General features: G+C 44.4%; 1 protein-coding gene across 3 annotated transcripts in view; it reads left to right on the plus strand.

The window, feature by feature from the left end:
- The window catches only part of plekhh3 (pleckstrin homology, MyTH4 and FERM domain containing H3), a 43918-nt gene that overhangs the window by 25735 nt on the left and 5464 nt on the right, over positions 1 to 12719 (plus strand). For 2 of the 3 annotated variants that reach the window (XM_046865610.1, XM_046865612.1), the window contains exons 3-9: positions 3958 to 4037; positions 5473 to 5655; positions 7244 to 7401; positions 8857 to 8980; positions 9074 to 9395; positions 10751 to 10958; positions 11825 to 11961. In XM_046865610.1, coding sequence (XP_046721566.1) covers positions 3958 to 4037; positions 5473 to 5655; positions 7244 to 7401; positions 8857 to 8980; positions 9074 to 9395; positions 10751 to 10958; positions 11825 to 11961 — 1212 coding nt within the window. The remainder of the gene's footprint in view (positions 1 to 3957; positions 4038 to 5472; positions 5656 to 7243; positions 7402 to 8856; positions 8981 to 9073; positions 9396 to 10750; positions 10959 to 11824; positions 11962 to 12719) is intronic. The other variant, XM_046865611.1, reaches the window with a different exon arrangement.

The following is a 12719-nucleotide window of genomic DNA, read 5'->3' on the forward strand; positions in this document are numbered from 1 at the left end:
TTTGTTCGGTAACACAACAGTCATTATTATATCATGTCTATCATCCAAGTCTCTGTGAATGAGCTGATATCGTCAGCATTCCTGCAAAAACAAATACGGTTTAAACTCAACCAATCAGTGATACGGTCCGAGCTGCACAAGCAAAACCTGAAACCCGTGATATTGTTAGCGGTGTCGCTTCCCCTGAGTAAAGCATCTCTCTTATAAAGTGACTTATTTTTGTCAAATACAGAGCCCAAACTTATTTTTGTCTCAGCGAGATCGAGTACAGAATATAGACCAGACCGTTGTGTCTCCGTGGTCCAGACAGCGGTTAAAATGGGCTGAGCTTGGACTATATCAGCCCTCGAGCAGCTCTCTGTATTCTGTGTCATCAACTCTCCCTGTTAACACGCAGCAAACGCTCACGGCTTTTCAAGCTGTATATTGAGACAACGCTTTTAAAAGTTTGTGGACACCTGACCATAAGAGTCTTATGATTGATGAACATCCCAGTCACATGAACATCCCATTTCGGCTCATTCAGACATGTAGTCAGCGTTTCAATTCATCCTAAAGGTGATCAGTAGAGTTGAGAGCGCGATAGCAGGAGATCTTCCGCTCCAACCCATGTCAAGTAGATCTTCATGGAACCACATATGGCCAGGTGTCCCAATACTTGTCCATCTAGTGGTTTAAAAAGCAGATTACCTTATCAGAGTATGCACGAATGAGGAGCTGCTTTAAGGGGGTTCTTCATTAGAAGAATTCAAGAAGAACGTTTGAGAAAAACCTGGAAAAGCAAGATGGTTAAGGCTCTGGGGTGCTGATCGGATGGTTGGGGGGGTTCAAGCCCCGGTTTTGCCAAGTTGGCACTCTTGGGGCCTTTAAGAAAGGCTCATAAACCTCTGTACTCCGAAGGTGCTGTATCATGGCTGATCCCTAGCTTCCTAACATCAACGTGGCCATGTCCACACTCATATGTCTTGTTTCAAAACACACAAACGGCCTCTTCAGTCAACGAAAACGTAGCTTTTTGAAATTGCTCTCCAAACTCAATTCATTTTAAACGCTGTTTGTCGTGAACTATGAAAAAGGAGGCTTTAGAAAGTGACGACGCCGAAATGACTCCAGTCAAAGCATCTTATCTTTCTCGCATGTGCAGAACAGGGACGTAAGAGTTTTCAGACGTTTCAGCATGGAGGAGCGATTCTAGATGGGAACGCCGATCTTAAATTAATCCGGATTAGTATGGACGTAGTCTGGGATATGCAAAGAATGAATTTCACTGTGCTGTAAAAGTATGTGTTACAGTAAAAAGAAGGTTTAAAATGTAGGTGTCCCAATACTTTTGCCACTGTAGTGGACTGTATGTCCAGCCAAATGTCTTCTAAACTAAGAGTATCAGCTTTGCAGTTTACACAGAGCTAGCAAAGCCAAGAGGGAGCTGGAGGACCAACACTACGGAGCTTTTCAGCTTTTTTTAGCCTGTATTGAAATATAATTGAAGTATCCACAGAATTTGAACTTGCTCAAAAGCTTCAACTATGGACGTCTGTGGCGACTTTTTGACGGAAATAAAATTCTTTTACACACAAAATGAAGCTCTGAAAAACTCCTCAGAGGCTAGAAGATACTTTCAGAAGACTAAGAGTCGGTTAGGTGTTAAGCTGAGACAGAGAGGGCCCTGTAAAGACAGCATTGTGTGTGTGTGTGTGTGTGTGTGTGTGTGTGTGTGTGTGTGTGTGTGTGTGTGTGTGTGTTCGTGTGTGTGTGTGTTCATGTGTGTTCGTGTTCATGCAGCAGGGAAATTGTCATTCTCGAGATGTAGGGCAAGTTCTTCTCAAGGTCAGATTGCGAGGGCGCTCCACTCTAGCCCAAAAACCGGTTTTGACCACTTCTGACTGGTTTAAAGCGACAAATCGCGTCGTCTGTCTGTTCCTTCCTTCATCCTCTTCCTCGCTCGCTTGCTCTCTCTCTCTCTCTCTCTCTCTCTCTCTCTCTCTCTCCCCTCTTTATTCTCTTTCTCTCGCTCTGTGCAGAGTGATATCTCGAGGCCATCGACTTGGTCAGCACACAAGCTAAAATTAGCGAATGATGCAAATCCGCTGGGATATTGCCAGTGTGTCCCTGATACGGAACTTTACACACACACACACACACACACTCACACACACACACACACACACACAAAGTATGTATATATATGTGTATATATATATATATATATATATATATATATATATATATATATATATATATATATACATACATACATATGTCTGTATGTGTGTGTATCCTCATAAACACAGCTGGAAATAAGTGTTCGCAGCAGAGATAGACATGTGCGTGCGCAGACGTCTAGTCACGAGCTTAGACTCCGGCGTATTAATAAAGTGACACTTTCATAATTTCCAGACCGTGTGTGTGTGTGTGTGTGTGTGTGTGTGTGAGTGAGTGAGTCTACTGTAAACCGATCTGCATCGATCAGCTCCTCCTGCGCCTTCCCGAAAGGTCAGATCTCTAACTGATCAATGATCCCATAATCCTCAGCCAAAGAAGAAGTGGGCGTTCTCTACACCCGGTTGGATTGACAGGACAGTCAGCCAATCAGAGATCGATTAGCACACGCTCATGTTAATGAGATCACAGGAAGTGACAGCGTGGCGGGATATTTTTTTATTTTTTGCAGTGCTGTACATTATATTAGAATTATATTCTGAATATATAATTTATTCCTTGCAATTGAATAAATAGATGTTGGTGCTAAAAGTAATGGCACCCCCTTTTCTTATACCCTAAAATCTACAACATTGGACACAAACCTACTGCAGTGCATTGTGGGATTTCAGTGCATTGAATTTCTGCCTTTTTCTCTGCCTGTTTTTGTCTCTTTCTCAGTCTGTTTCTGTTTCTCTCTGTCTCTCTTTCAGTCGGTCTTTTTCTCTCTGTTTCTCTCAGTCTGTCTGATTATCTGATTATCTGTCTCTTTCTTTGTCTGTTTCTCTCTTCTCTCTCTCTAAATCTGTGTCCTTCTGTCTATCAGTCTCTCTCTCTCCCTTTGTTTTTATCAGTCTGTCCCTCTTTTCCTGTCTATCTCTGTTTCTTTCTCCTAGTCTGTCTTTGTCTTTCTATCTATTTCTGTCAATCTCTGTTTCTCTATCTCAGCCTGTCTGTTTTTCTGTCTATCTGTTTCTATGTCTCTCTCTTTGTGTCTGTCTGTTTCTCTTTCAGCCTGTTTGGCTTTCGGTCTGTCTGTTTCTTTCTCTGTCTCAGTTTGTCTCTGTTTCTTTCTCTGTCTCTGCCTTAGTGACATGGTTTTCTTTCGACTTTGTCCATCTCTTTGGCACAGTCACTTTCTCATCATGTTCCGACATTCTCTGTCTGTCTTTCTCGGTCTGTCCCACTGACTCTCTGTCCCTTTCATGCTATCTCTTTGTCTCCCCCATGTATACCCGTCTCTATCTGAGTGTCCTTGGCATCTCTTAGTCATGCTTATTTTCAGTCTTTTGCCCGGCAGCTAGACTTGTAAACCAAAGTGTGTGTGTGTGTGTGTGTGTGTGTGTGTGTGTGTCGGGGTAGATTTTAGCAGCCCCATGCTGAGACTCAGTCTTTTCTGCATATATGTGTGTGTGTGTGTGTGTGTGTGTGTGTGTGTGTGTGTGAGTTTGATGAGTTGTCTGAATATCAGTGGAGGGATTGCAGACTATGCTACAGCAGATTTTAGCAGGCAGTTAAAGTCTGTGTGTGTGTGTGTGTGTGTGTGTGTGTGTGTGTGAGTGAGAGGGTAGGAGTACTACATACTGGGTTACACTAGTCCTGCTGCTCACTCTGTCGCTCTGTGTGTGTGTGTGTGTGTGTATGCGTGTGTGTGTGTAGGAGTACTACATACTGGGTTACGTCCTGCTGCTCACTCTGTCGCTCTCTGTCTCTGTGTGTGTGTGTGTGTGTGTGTGTGTGTGTGTGTGTGTGTATCAGCCTGTCAGGTGTGTCAGAGGATAAACTGATAAACGACGGGAAAGTGAAGATGGAGGACGACCCGGAGGTCCTCGTTAAGGGTGAGTACGGCGTTCATCCGTCTTCAGGAAATGTGTGTGTGTGTGTGTGTGTGTGTGTGATTGTTAACTTTCACTTGCATGACATCTAATTCACTTGCAGTCAATCTAATCAACACCTAACACATCTGTGGTTGAACCATAGTTAAAAATATCTGAACTATTGCAATAAACTGGCTACATCAAAGCACCCCTGCATGTGTCAATCAGGGTCGTCATAGTAACCTGTATATTGAAGCCATACCTAAATATATATATCTCACACACACTATATGGTCAAATGTATTGGGACACAACATTTTTTTATTTTAGTTTCTTCCCACATAATTTGGAGGCACACAGTTTTTCCTTCACTTGAATTAGAAGACCCAAACCTGTTCCACCATGATGATGCCCCTGTGCACAAAGCCAGCTTGATGAAGATCTGCTTTACATGGGTTGGAGTGGACGATCTCCTGCTATAGAGCTCTCTTGAACACCTTTGGAATGAATGTGAACAGTGACTGCACCCCAGACCTCCTTACCTCACATACATTAGTACCTGGTTTTACTAAATTGGCTGAATCAGCACAAATCTTCACAAAATCCAGTGGAACATCTTCCCAGAAGAGTGGAGGTTATTGTAGGAGCAAATAGGGTCTGAATGTGGAATAGGATGTATAAGGAAAAGCACATACAGATCTTATGGTGAAGTGTCCACAAACTTTTGGCCATAGTTGGATGTTATATTTGTGTGTGTGTGTGTGTGTGTGTGTGTGTGTGTGTGTGTGTGTGTGTGTGTGCTGAACCTCTGTGTGATGTCAGAGTGTGTGAATGTGCGCTATTTGCTTCCACTGCACTTCTGCCAGTGTGTACTGTGTAATAATAAATGTGTGTGAATGCTTAGGCAAGCTGCTAAACATGACCGTCTGCCACCAGTCTGTCTGCCCCCCTCCACACACACACACACACACACACACACACACACACACACACGTTTACCCAATCGCATACACATATACAATAAGCATGCAAAGTCGAAAGCAGTAGCAGTGTCCAAGGGTACATTTTTCTATTCCAGTGTTTTGGTTGTCTCATACACACACACACACACACACACACACACACACACACACACACACAGTGAGGCAAAAGAAGCAGGTGGTTTCCATCTGGAAGTGGCAGTACAGAGCTGTGACGTTGTTCCTGCGTTACTGTTTCTCCACAAAGCTTTCCAAAGAACTGCCTTTTCCCACACACACACACACACACACACACACACACACACAATCACACACACAATCACACTGTAGCATGAACTTTTGTAGTCCCTCTGCAACCCTCCACAAACATGCACTCATCTCTCTGTGCAGGATTCTCACACACAATCACGTGTATATTTTCTCATGGTGCCATAGTGCATAAGTTAAACCAGATGTGTGTGTGTGCGGATTTGCAGGCTGGCTGCTGCGCGAGGTGCAGGCCGGTTGGATCCGATACAGGAGGTTCTGGTTCACTCTGACCGCAGACTCTCTGGAGTGCTACAGCGGCCCTGAGAAAGACGCTCGCACTGTGGGCATGCTCGTCCTCACTTCGCTCTGCTCCGTCCTCTGGCCCGACAAACACACCTACAAACAGACAGGTAACACACACACACACATACGCACACACATACGCACTCTGTGGTCATTCCTAAAGTGAGAATCTGTCACGGGTTCTTCACGAACGATTCGTTCATCTTGAACAAGTCTTTAACGTGACTCGGAAGAACGAGACGTCTCAAAGAGTGATTTGTTCGTTTTCATCTGAACGCACATGAGCAAAGCATCACAGCATCTCCATAGTTTATGTGCAGAAAACAGAATTTAGAAGTTCATGAGTCCTCTGGTCTGAGACGTTCACCATTTTGTCATGTGACTTATGTTTATCACAATTTGTTCTTAGCTGCATTGTCATATTTTCATTAATGAAATATAACTATAGTCAAAGTTGGTGTATGTAGACGTGTTTGGGATCTGCTTATTAAAAATACGTAACGCTTTATTTGATTTCTGATCAAAGGAACGAAATGAACTAAATGACTCGAAAAAAAGATTCGTTCATTTTGATGAACGACGTTCAAAGAACCACGTCACTAAAATGAGCCGGTCTTCCCATCACAAGTCAGAAATGCAGCTAACACACACTGAGCTATCTGCACTCTTCCACATCTATGAGCTCACAGAAGCCCCCTGATTGGTTGGTGTCAATGTGATTGACAGGTAAAAGAGAGACTAAAGCATCCCGCCCACTGATTTACACAAAGTTCATCAATGAGTCTTTGGAATAGACAGGCTTCTCGAATCTGATTGGTCAAAAGCTAAAATGTTTGAACCAGTTCAGTAATGTCATGACGTAAAGGACATGGTAAAGGTGAAGAGTCTCGACGTGACGAAAGGGAAATTGGAGGCCACTCTGTGCAGCTGGGGATGGTTTTGCATCAACGGCCTGGCGATCAATGAAAATACGGAACAACACAAGAGCTTTGAGGATGATTTGGACTGTACCTAATGTCAACAGTCTGCTACAATGGCTCAAGACCACAGGTTGCATTTGAGACAATGTCCATTGTTAAAAACTCTAAACTAGGGCTGTACACAAAATTCACGCTTCGGTACGTACTTCGGTCACGGTGCGGTTCAATTTCAGTACAGTTAGAGGGAGGAAATGCAAAACCTTAAATATTTAATAATAAAATAAAAGACTTTTAGCCGGAGACTAAACAAACTTGTGGTCCGCTACTTAATACACTTCACGAGCGAACTCCGATTTGAATTCTAATCCGCATGTAAAAAGGACTGCATTCGGTAGACGTGTGCACCGAAAAGCCCTGCACCAAATCATTGAGAGTTCTAGTTTAAGAGGAAAAACACCAGCAGTGGGTTTTTACTGCGCTTTGGAGAACAGGGGAAGCAGTGAGGCGTACAGCAGAGCTCATGGTTCAGCAGTAAAGCGATGGCATGCGGAGAGGAACAGAGGCCCTTTGGTGAGTAAGCGGCGCTCATTCGCTCCGTTCAGGAGGCTGAGTCACAGAAACCCCGGGTTTGTCCCGAGCGACAGAATCGAAAGCGAAATATAGATGTTTAGATGAGAGGGATTATTGTCTGGGACAGAAGGAGGACTGTGAGCAAGATGACACATTAATTTCTGTGTGTGTGTGTGTGTGTGTGTGTGTGTGTGTGTGTGTGTAGGTTACTGGAGTCTGACGGTGTTTGGGCGGAAACACTGCTACAAGCTCTTCACGAAACACTTCAACGAGGCGGTGCACTGGGCATGTGCAATACAGAAGGTCATCGACAGCAAAGCGCCAGTGGAGACGCCAACTCAGCTCCTTATCCGTGACATCGAGGTGAACCCACACACACACACACACACACACACACACACACACACACACACTTTTTCCTTCCTTGTTCTTCAACATTCTCTCCAAACTTGGCATTGTCGTGGCAACAGTTTCTGTTCTTGACTTCAATGCTAAAAACGTTTAGAAGATGAAGAACGCTTTCGGGAACTTCCGGTTCATCTTAGTGTTCCTCTAGAGACACACACACACACACACACACACACACACACACACACACACACTACACTAGTCTAGAACACTAAAGCTTCAGCATTCTGTGTGTAAGTTTTAGGTTTGGGTGGAATGTTGGAGTTCACAGAAATTTCTTGCAACTACAGACCACCACTTCAAAATCTTTTCACGCTCATGTGTCTCCCCGAGCCGCAATTAACTAACGGTGGTTATAAATACGACTACGAGCCGTGCCGCAGCGAATCGCCCACATCTGTAAATAACCGTCCGCACACACACTGTATTAATAGCTTCCTGGTTGCTAGTTGGGAAATCCCACTCAGCCTGGCCACCACAGTGATTCCCCTGCTCACACACACTCCACCCAGTCATCACACATACGTTAATTACTTACGAATTAAGTTTGTGGACTGACATACGCTGTACAAACGTTTGTGGACACCTGACCATAAGATTCATCCCATTTCCACATTTAGTCCCCATTAACTTGTATAATAACCTCCACTCTTCCGGGAAGATGTTTCACTAGATTTGTGGAGCTTTGCTCTCGTTCAGCCACTAGTAAAATCCTATTTCCCAAATATTCCAACTTACCAGGGGTTTGTGAGAATACATTAGAAATTTTGGGAAATTTGAATAAACTGTACCATAAACAAAGATAAATATAAACATATTGTTTGGTCATACGCTGTCATATATGCAAACTAATACAGATGGGGGTCAGGTGACCAAATACTTTTGGTTGCGTCATGCATCTCGGAAGCTAGAAGCTCGGAAGATAGTCGCGTGCAACTATTTTAGCAACGATCTATCTGGAAAGGAGAGGGAAAGTGAGACGGAGAGAAAACGAACAAACCGCAAAAAAAAATATGTGATGAAGGGGGAAAAAACGAAGTGATTCTAAAACGAGAAGTATTTTACCGGCCCCTGTAATGCCATGCTATTCCGATAGTATAGCAGCAGCATTTCGGTTTGGGACGCAGCCCAAGTCTGAGGTGTCTGTGCAAACTTATCCAAACAATCACACACACACACTCACACACACACACACATCTGTCTCTGGGTCAGTGGGTTCAAGTGTGAGTTCAGAATGAGACCTGGGGTCCTGCAAGTGTGTGTGTGTGTTTATGGTCATATGTTCTTCATACTTTATTTTTTGTGAAATCAGAGAGGACGTTAACTGTACCGATCTCAGAACAAGCAAAAGGGTAAAAGTGTATATGTATAAACGTGTGTGTGTGTGTGTGTGTGTGTGTGTGTGTGTAGGAGAACAAGTTTAACCCTGAGGTGGTGGAGCACATCTATGAACACAACCCCATCCTGACGTACACACAGAGTCCTCTGTACGCTCCTCTGCTCCCATTCCCCTACGGCAGCCTGGACCACTTGCGTGAGTCTCACACACCAATACACACTTAGGACCAATGTCATAACAAAAGCTAAAACTGTACGTATGTATATACGTGTGTGTGTGTGTGTGTAGCTCTAGGTAGTAAAGGCTACGTGTCGGTGCGAGAGGAGGCCGTCAGACTCTTTAACTGCGTGCAGCAGCTGGAGTTGGAGCGAGAGCCTGTGCCTCTGATCCAGGGCGTCCTTCAAACCTGCCTGGACCTCCGACCCCTGAGGGATGAGCTCTACTGCCAGCTCATCAAGCAGACCAGCATCGCCCCCCACGCTCACTCGCAGACGGTCCCGCAGACGCAAAACGGTGCCCGGCTGCGCTACTGGCAGCTGCTGACCTGCGCCAGCTGCACGTTCCTGCCCAGCAGCCCTGTGCTCCGGTACCTGCGCTTTCACTTGAAGAGGTGACCACCTTTCCAACACACACACACACACACACACACACACACACACACGAGGTGGTATCAAAAAGTTTCGAGACTAATAACAATAACTGGTGCCGTGAAGTTAGAACAAAGAGCAAACTGAGCAAATCTGCCACAGAGACGTTTGACGTGATACACGTTTGAAACACAGAAATGCTGCAACAAGTCGTTCAAAGTGTTTTAAGCGAAAGAACATCAGAGAGATCAGGAAGACCTTTAACAATTGCAACCCCCGAAAAGGTCAAAACCATTAGGTAACTTGTGCATGATGATCGTCTGAGAACATTCCACACGATCTCACTTCAGCATCCCACTCGCCAGATTTAGCTCCTGTGGACTTCGTTCTCTTCCTGGAGATGAAGATCCGGCTCAAAGGTCACCGTTTTGACACCATTGCGGAGATCCGCCGTGAAAAGCAGAAGCTGCTTGACACGCTTTAAAAAGAAGACTTCCAGACACATTCCTGAAGGTGCAGGAGCGCTGAATTGCTGTGCAAGGAGACTATTTTAAAGGTCATAGTGTGTAAACGTCGATGAATAAAGTACTCTCTTGTAAACAGAGCTACTTTGTGATACCACCTCGTATTTGTAGAATATCGGAAGTGGGCGGGGCATGCACGGAATCTTTGCCATTTGCTCATTATTTACGGAAAAAAAATTATTGTTCCCGGTTGCTTAGCAACCCTTTCCCCTCATGGCCCTGATCAGCATGTGGTCTTTTCACCTTTCGACACTAATGATACGCTTCTAAGTATACGCACTTTTTTCTGACACATGTCAGCACATCATACGCACACGCGCACACACACACACACACACACACACACACGGAAAGTGTGTAAACAAACATAAACCCCACCCAGAGTGCACGGAAACAGCTGCTCGCCCGAGCTGACTCTTTTGGAAAATTCTCTTTCCTGTCAGATCTATCTTTTCTTACATAAACACACACACACACACACACACACACACACACACACACAATCATGACACAAGAAGGGACAGGGCTGTGAGACCGCCCGGCGTTTCTCATCCCACGCCTCGCGCCGACTCCAAGTGCAGGCAGGGCGGAGGAAAAGCGAACGATGGAACAGATGAATAGATAAAAAAACGAGTGCGAGGAGAACACGGCGCTTGAGCAGCCGCTTTCTCTTTCTTACACTGTGCAGCTTGTAAAGTTTAAAGCATAATCAGTGATTATAAGTCATACGTACGAATACATAAACTAGCCCTGCCCCTAATTTGCTTGGCCCCACCCCTCACATTAATGCTTAGAAAACTATATAAATTTTTAATACCTTCATACCAGTAGTAACTCTTTGGTTGGTGTGTCAGGGTTCAGAGTGTGTGCGTGGACTCGGAGGTGGAGAGCTGCGCCGCGTTCATCGCCCAGGCCCTGGAGAAAACACGCTGCCGCGAGTGCGTGCCGTCCTGGGAGGAGGTCCAGGGCTTGATGACACGACAGGAGATGATGTGTACAGTCCACTACCCCGGGCCGGGCTGCTGCAGGATTCCCATCAGTTCACACACTACTGCTAATGAGGTATATATATACACACACACACACACACACACACACACACACACACACACACACACACACACACACAGCTACGTACTAAAAAAACCCTACAGTTCCTCACAAGTTCCTGAACTCTTTTACAAACTAATTACAGTTTATCTCAGTTGCTTTGGAGCGTTTCTCTGATCTCGAATTCAATTCTCAACAATACAAATTGAACAAATTGCAAATGTTTTTGTACATTACAAAAACATTTAATCATTTGGGTACAAGTGTCTGTTGTTTACTACATTATCAGTTGTTTGATATGTTGATCATAGTATATCATATTAGTTCTCACCTGAATAGTCGTATCCCCCAAAACATCTCATCAGTTCGTTGTATCAGTCATCGAATGCAAAATGGTTAAACCAATTGTCCAGAGTCTGTCAAGCTCAGATTTCTATTGAACTTTTTTTTTTTTTTTGTGTAAATGTGTCTTAAATTGATAAATTGTGCAGTAATGAAGGCGAGTGAACAGCGTCGGATCAACCAATGATTAACTGGTTCTCTAAACAGGTCAAACGTGAATCTCGTGAAACTTTCGAAAGTACAGTAAAAGTGTGAATCCTGTCGGGTCTCTTGTAATCGATATCCCACGTACAGTAACGTGTACGTTTGTGCTGTTAAAACGGCAATGAGATGTTCATTGATGCAAACACTTACTTTTGAGAGATGAACTAGGAATTTTGAATATCGTAATCCATCGTGTTGATGTTTGTACAAATCGTTTTGAAAAATGCACTTACTGTGTTACGATTCACAGCAACGGAGAAAAACTGTAACAATAAATATTTATAATTATAGTAGCATTAGAGTGACCTTCTCTCTCTCTCTCTCTATCGTAGGTGGTGAGGAAGGTAGCCGAGCGTCTCGGCCTGCAGCACAGCCTTAACACTTTCACTCTCTTCGAGCAGAAAGACTCCTGGGAACGGACGATCGGGGGCAGCACCATCATCGCCGATGTCATCACCAGGTTTGAAAAGTAAATATCTACAGAATCGGCTGTTAGCTGAGAATTCCTCGTTACCCAGAACAATTCCTCGGGCTTCTGCTCGTGAAACGAACTCAATAGCATGTGAAGAGAGCTGAATTTCAGCGTAGCGGATGTGAAACCCACACTTTTCTCCGTCCAGGCAGATCCCGAGGGATAAAACTGGAATGCGTGGATATTCAGCTTCAGTCCAAACCTAATATTTGATATTCGGATCAGTTTTATTGATTATTTCATGCCGTGATTCAAAGGGCCAAGATTAGACACCACACTGTGAAAGCACACACACACACACACTTTGGTACAGACAAGCCAAAGTGTGTGTGTGTGTGTGTGTGTGTGTGTGTGTGTGTGTGTGTGTGTGTGTGTGTGTGTGTGTGTGTATATGTATGTATGTGTTTGTTGGGGGGTGTTGGATTGTCCTGAGACTGACAGCATGAGAGCGATGCCATTTGATTTGCCTGATGCGGAAAGCAAACCAAACAAGATAAGGAAGCCAGCTGGAATAAAAGGCATCTGTTTGATTCTTGGAAGCGTGTGTGTGTGTGTGTGTGTGTGTGTGTGTGTGTGTGAGATTCAGCGCCTGTTGTACCAGTCATTCCTAGAATTGGAAGTTCAGGGACATGATACACGCTCTCACATGCTCTCAGACAACACGCACACATGCACAAACAAGAAAGTGCGCTAAAAAAGCCTGCCTCTGTGTGTGTGTGTGTGTGTGTGTGTGTGTGTGTGTGTGTGTGAGTGAG

The sequence above is a fragment of the Silurus meridionalis genome, chromosome 14 (genome assembly GCF_014805685.1).
Source record: "Silurus meridionalis isolate SWU-2019-XX chromosome 14, ASM1480568v1, whole genome shotgun sequence".
Lineage (NCBI taxonomy): Eukaryota > Metazoa > Chordata > Actinopteri > Siluriformes > Siluridae > Silurus > Silurus meridionalis.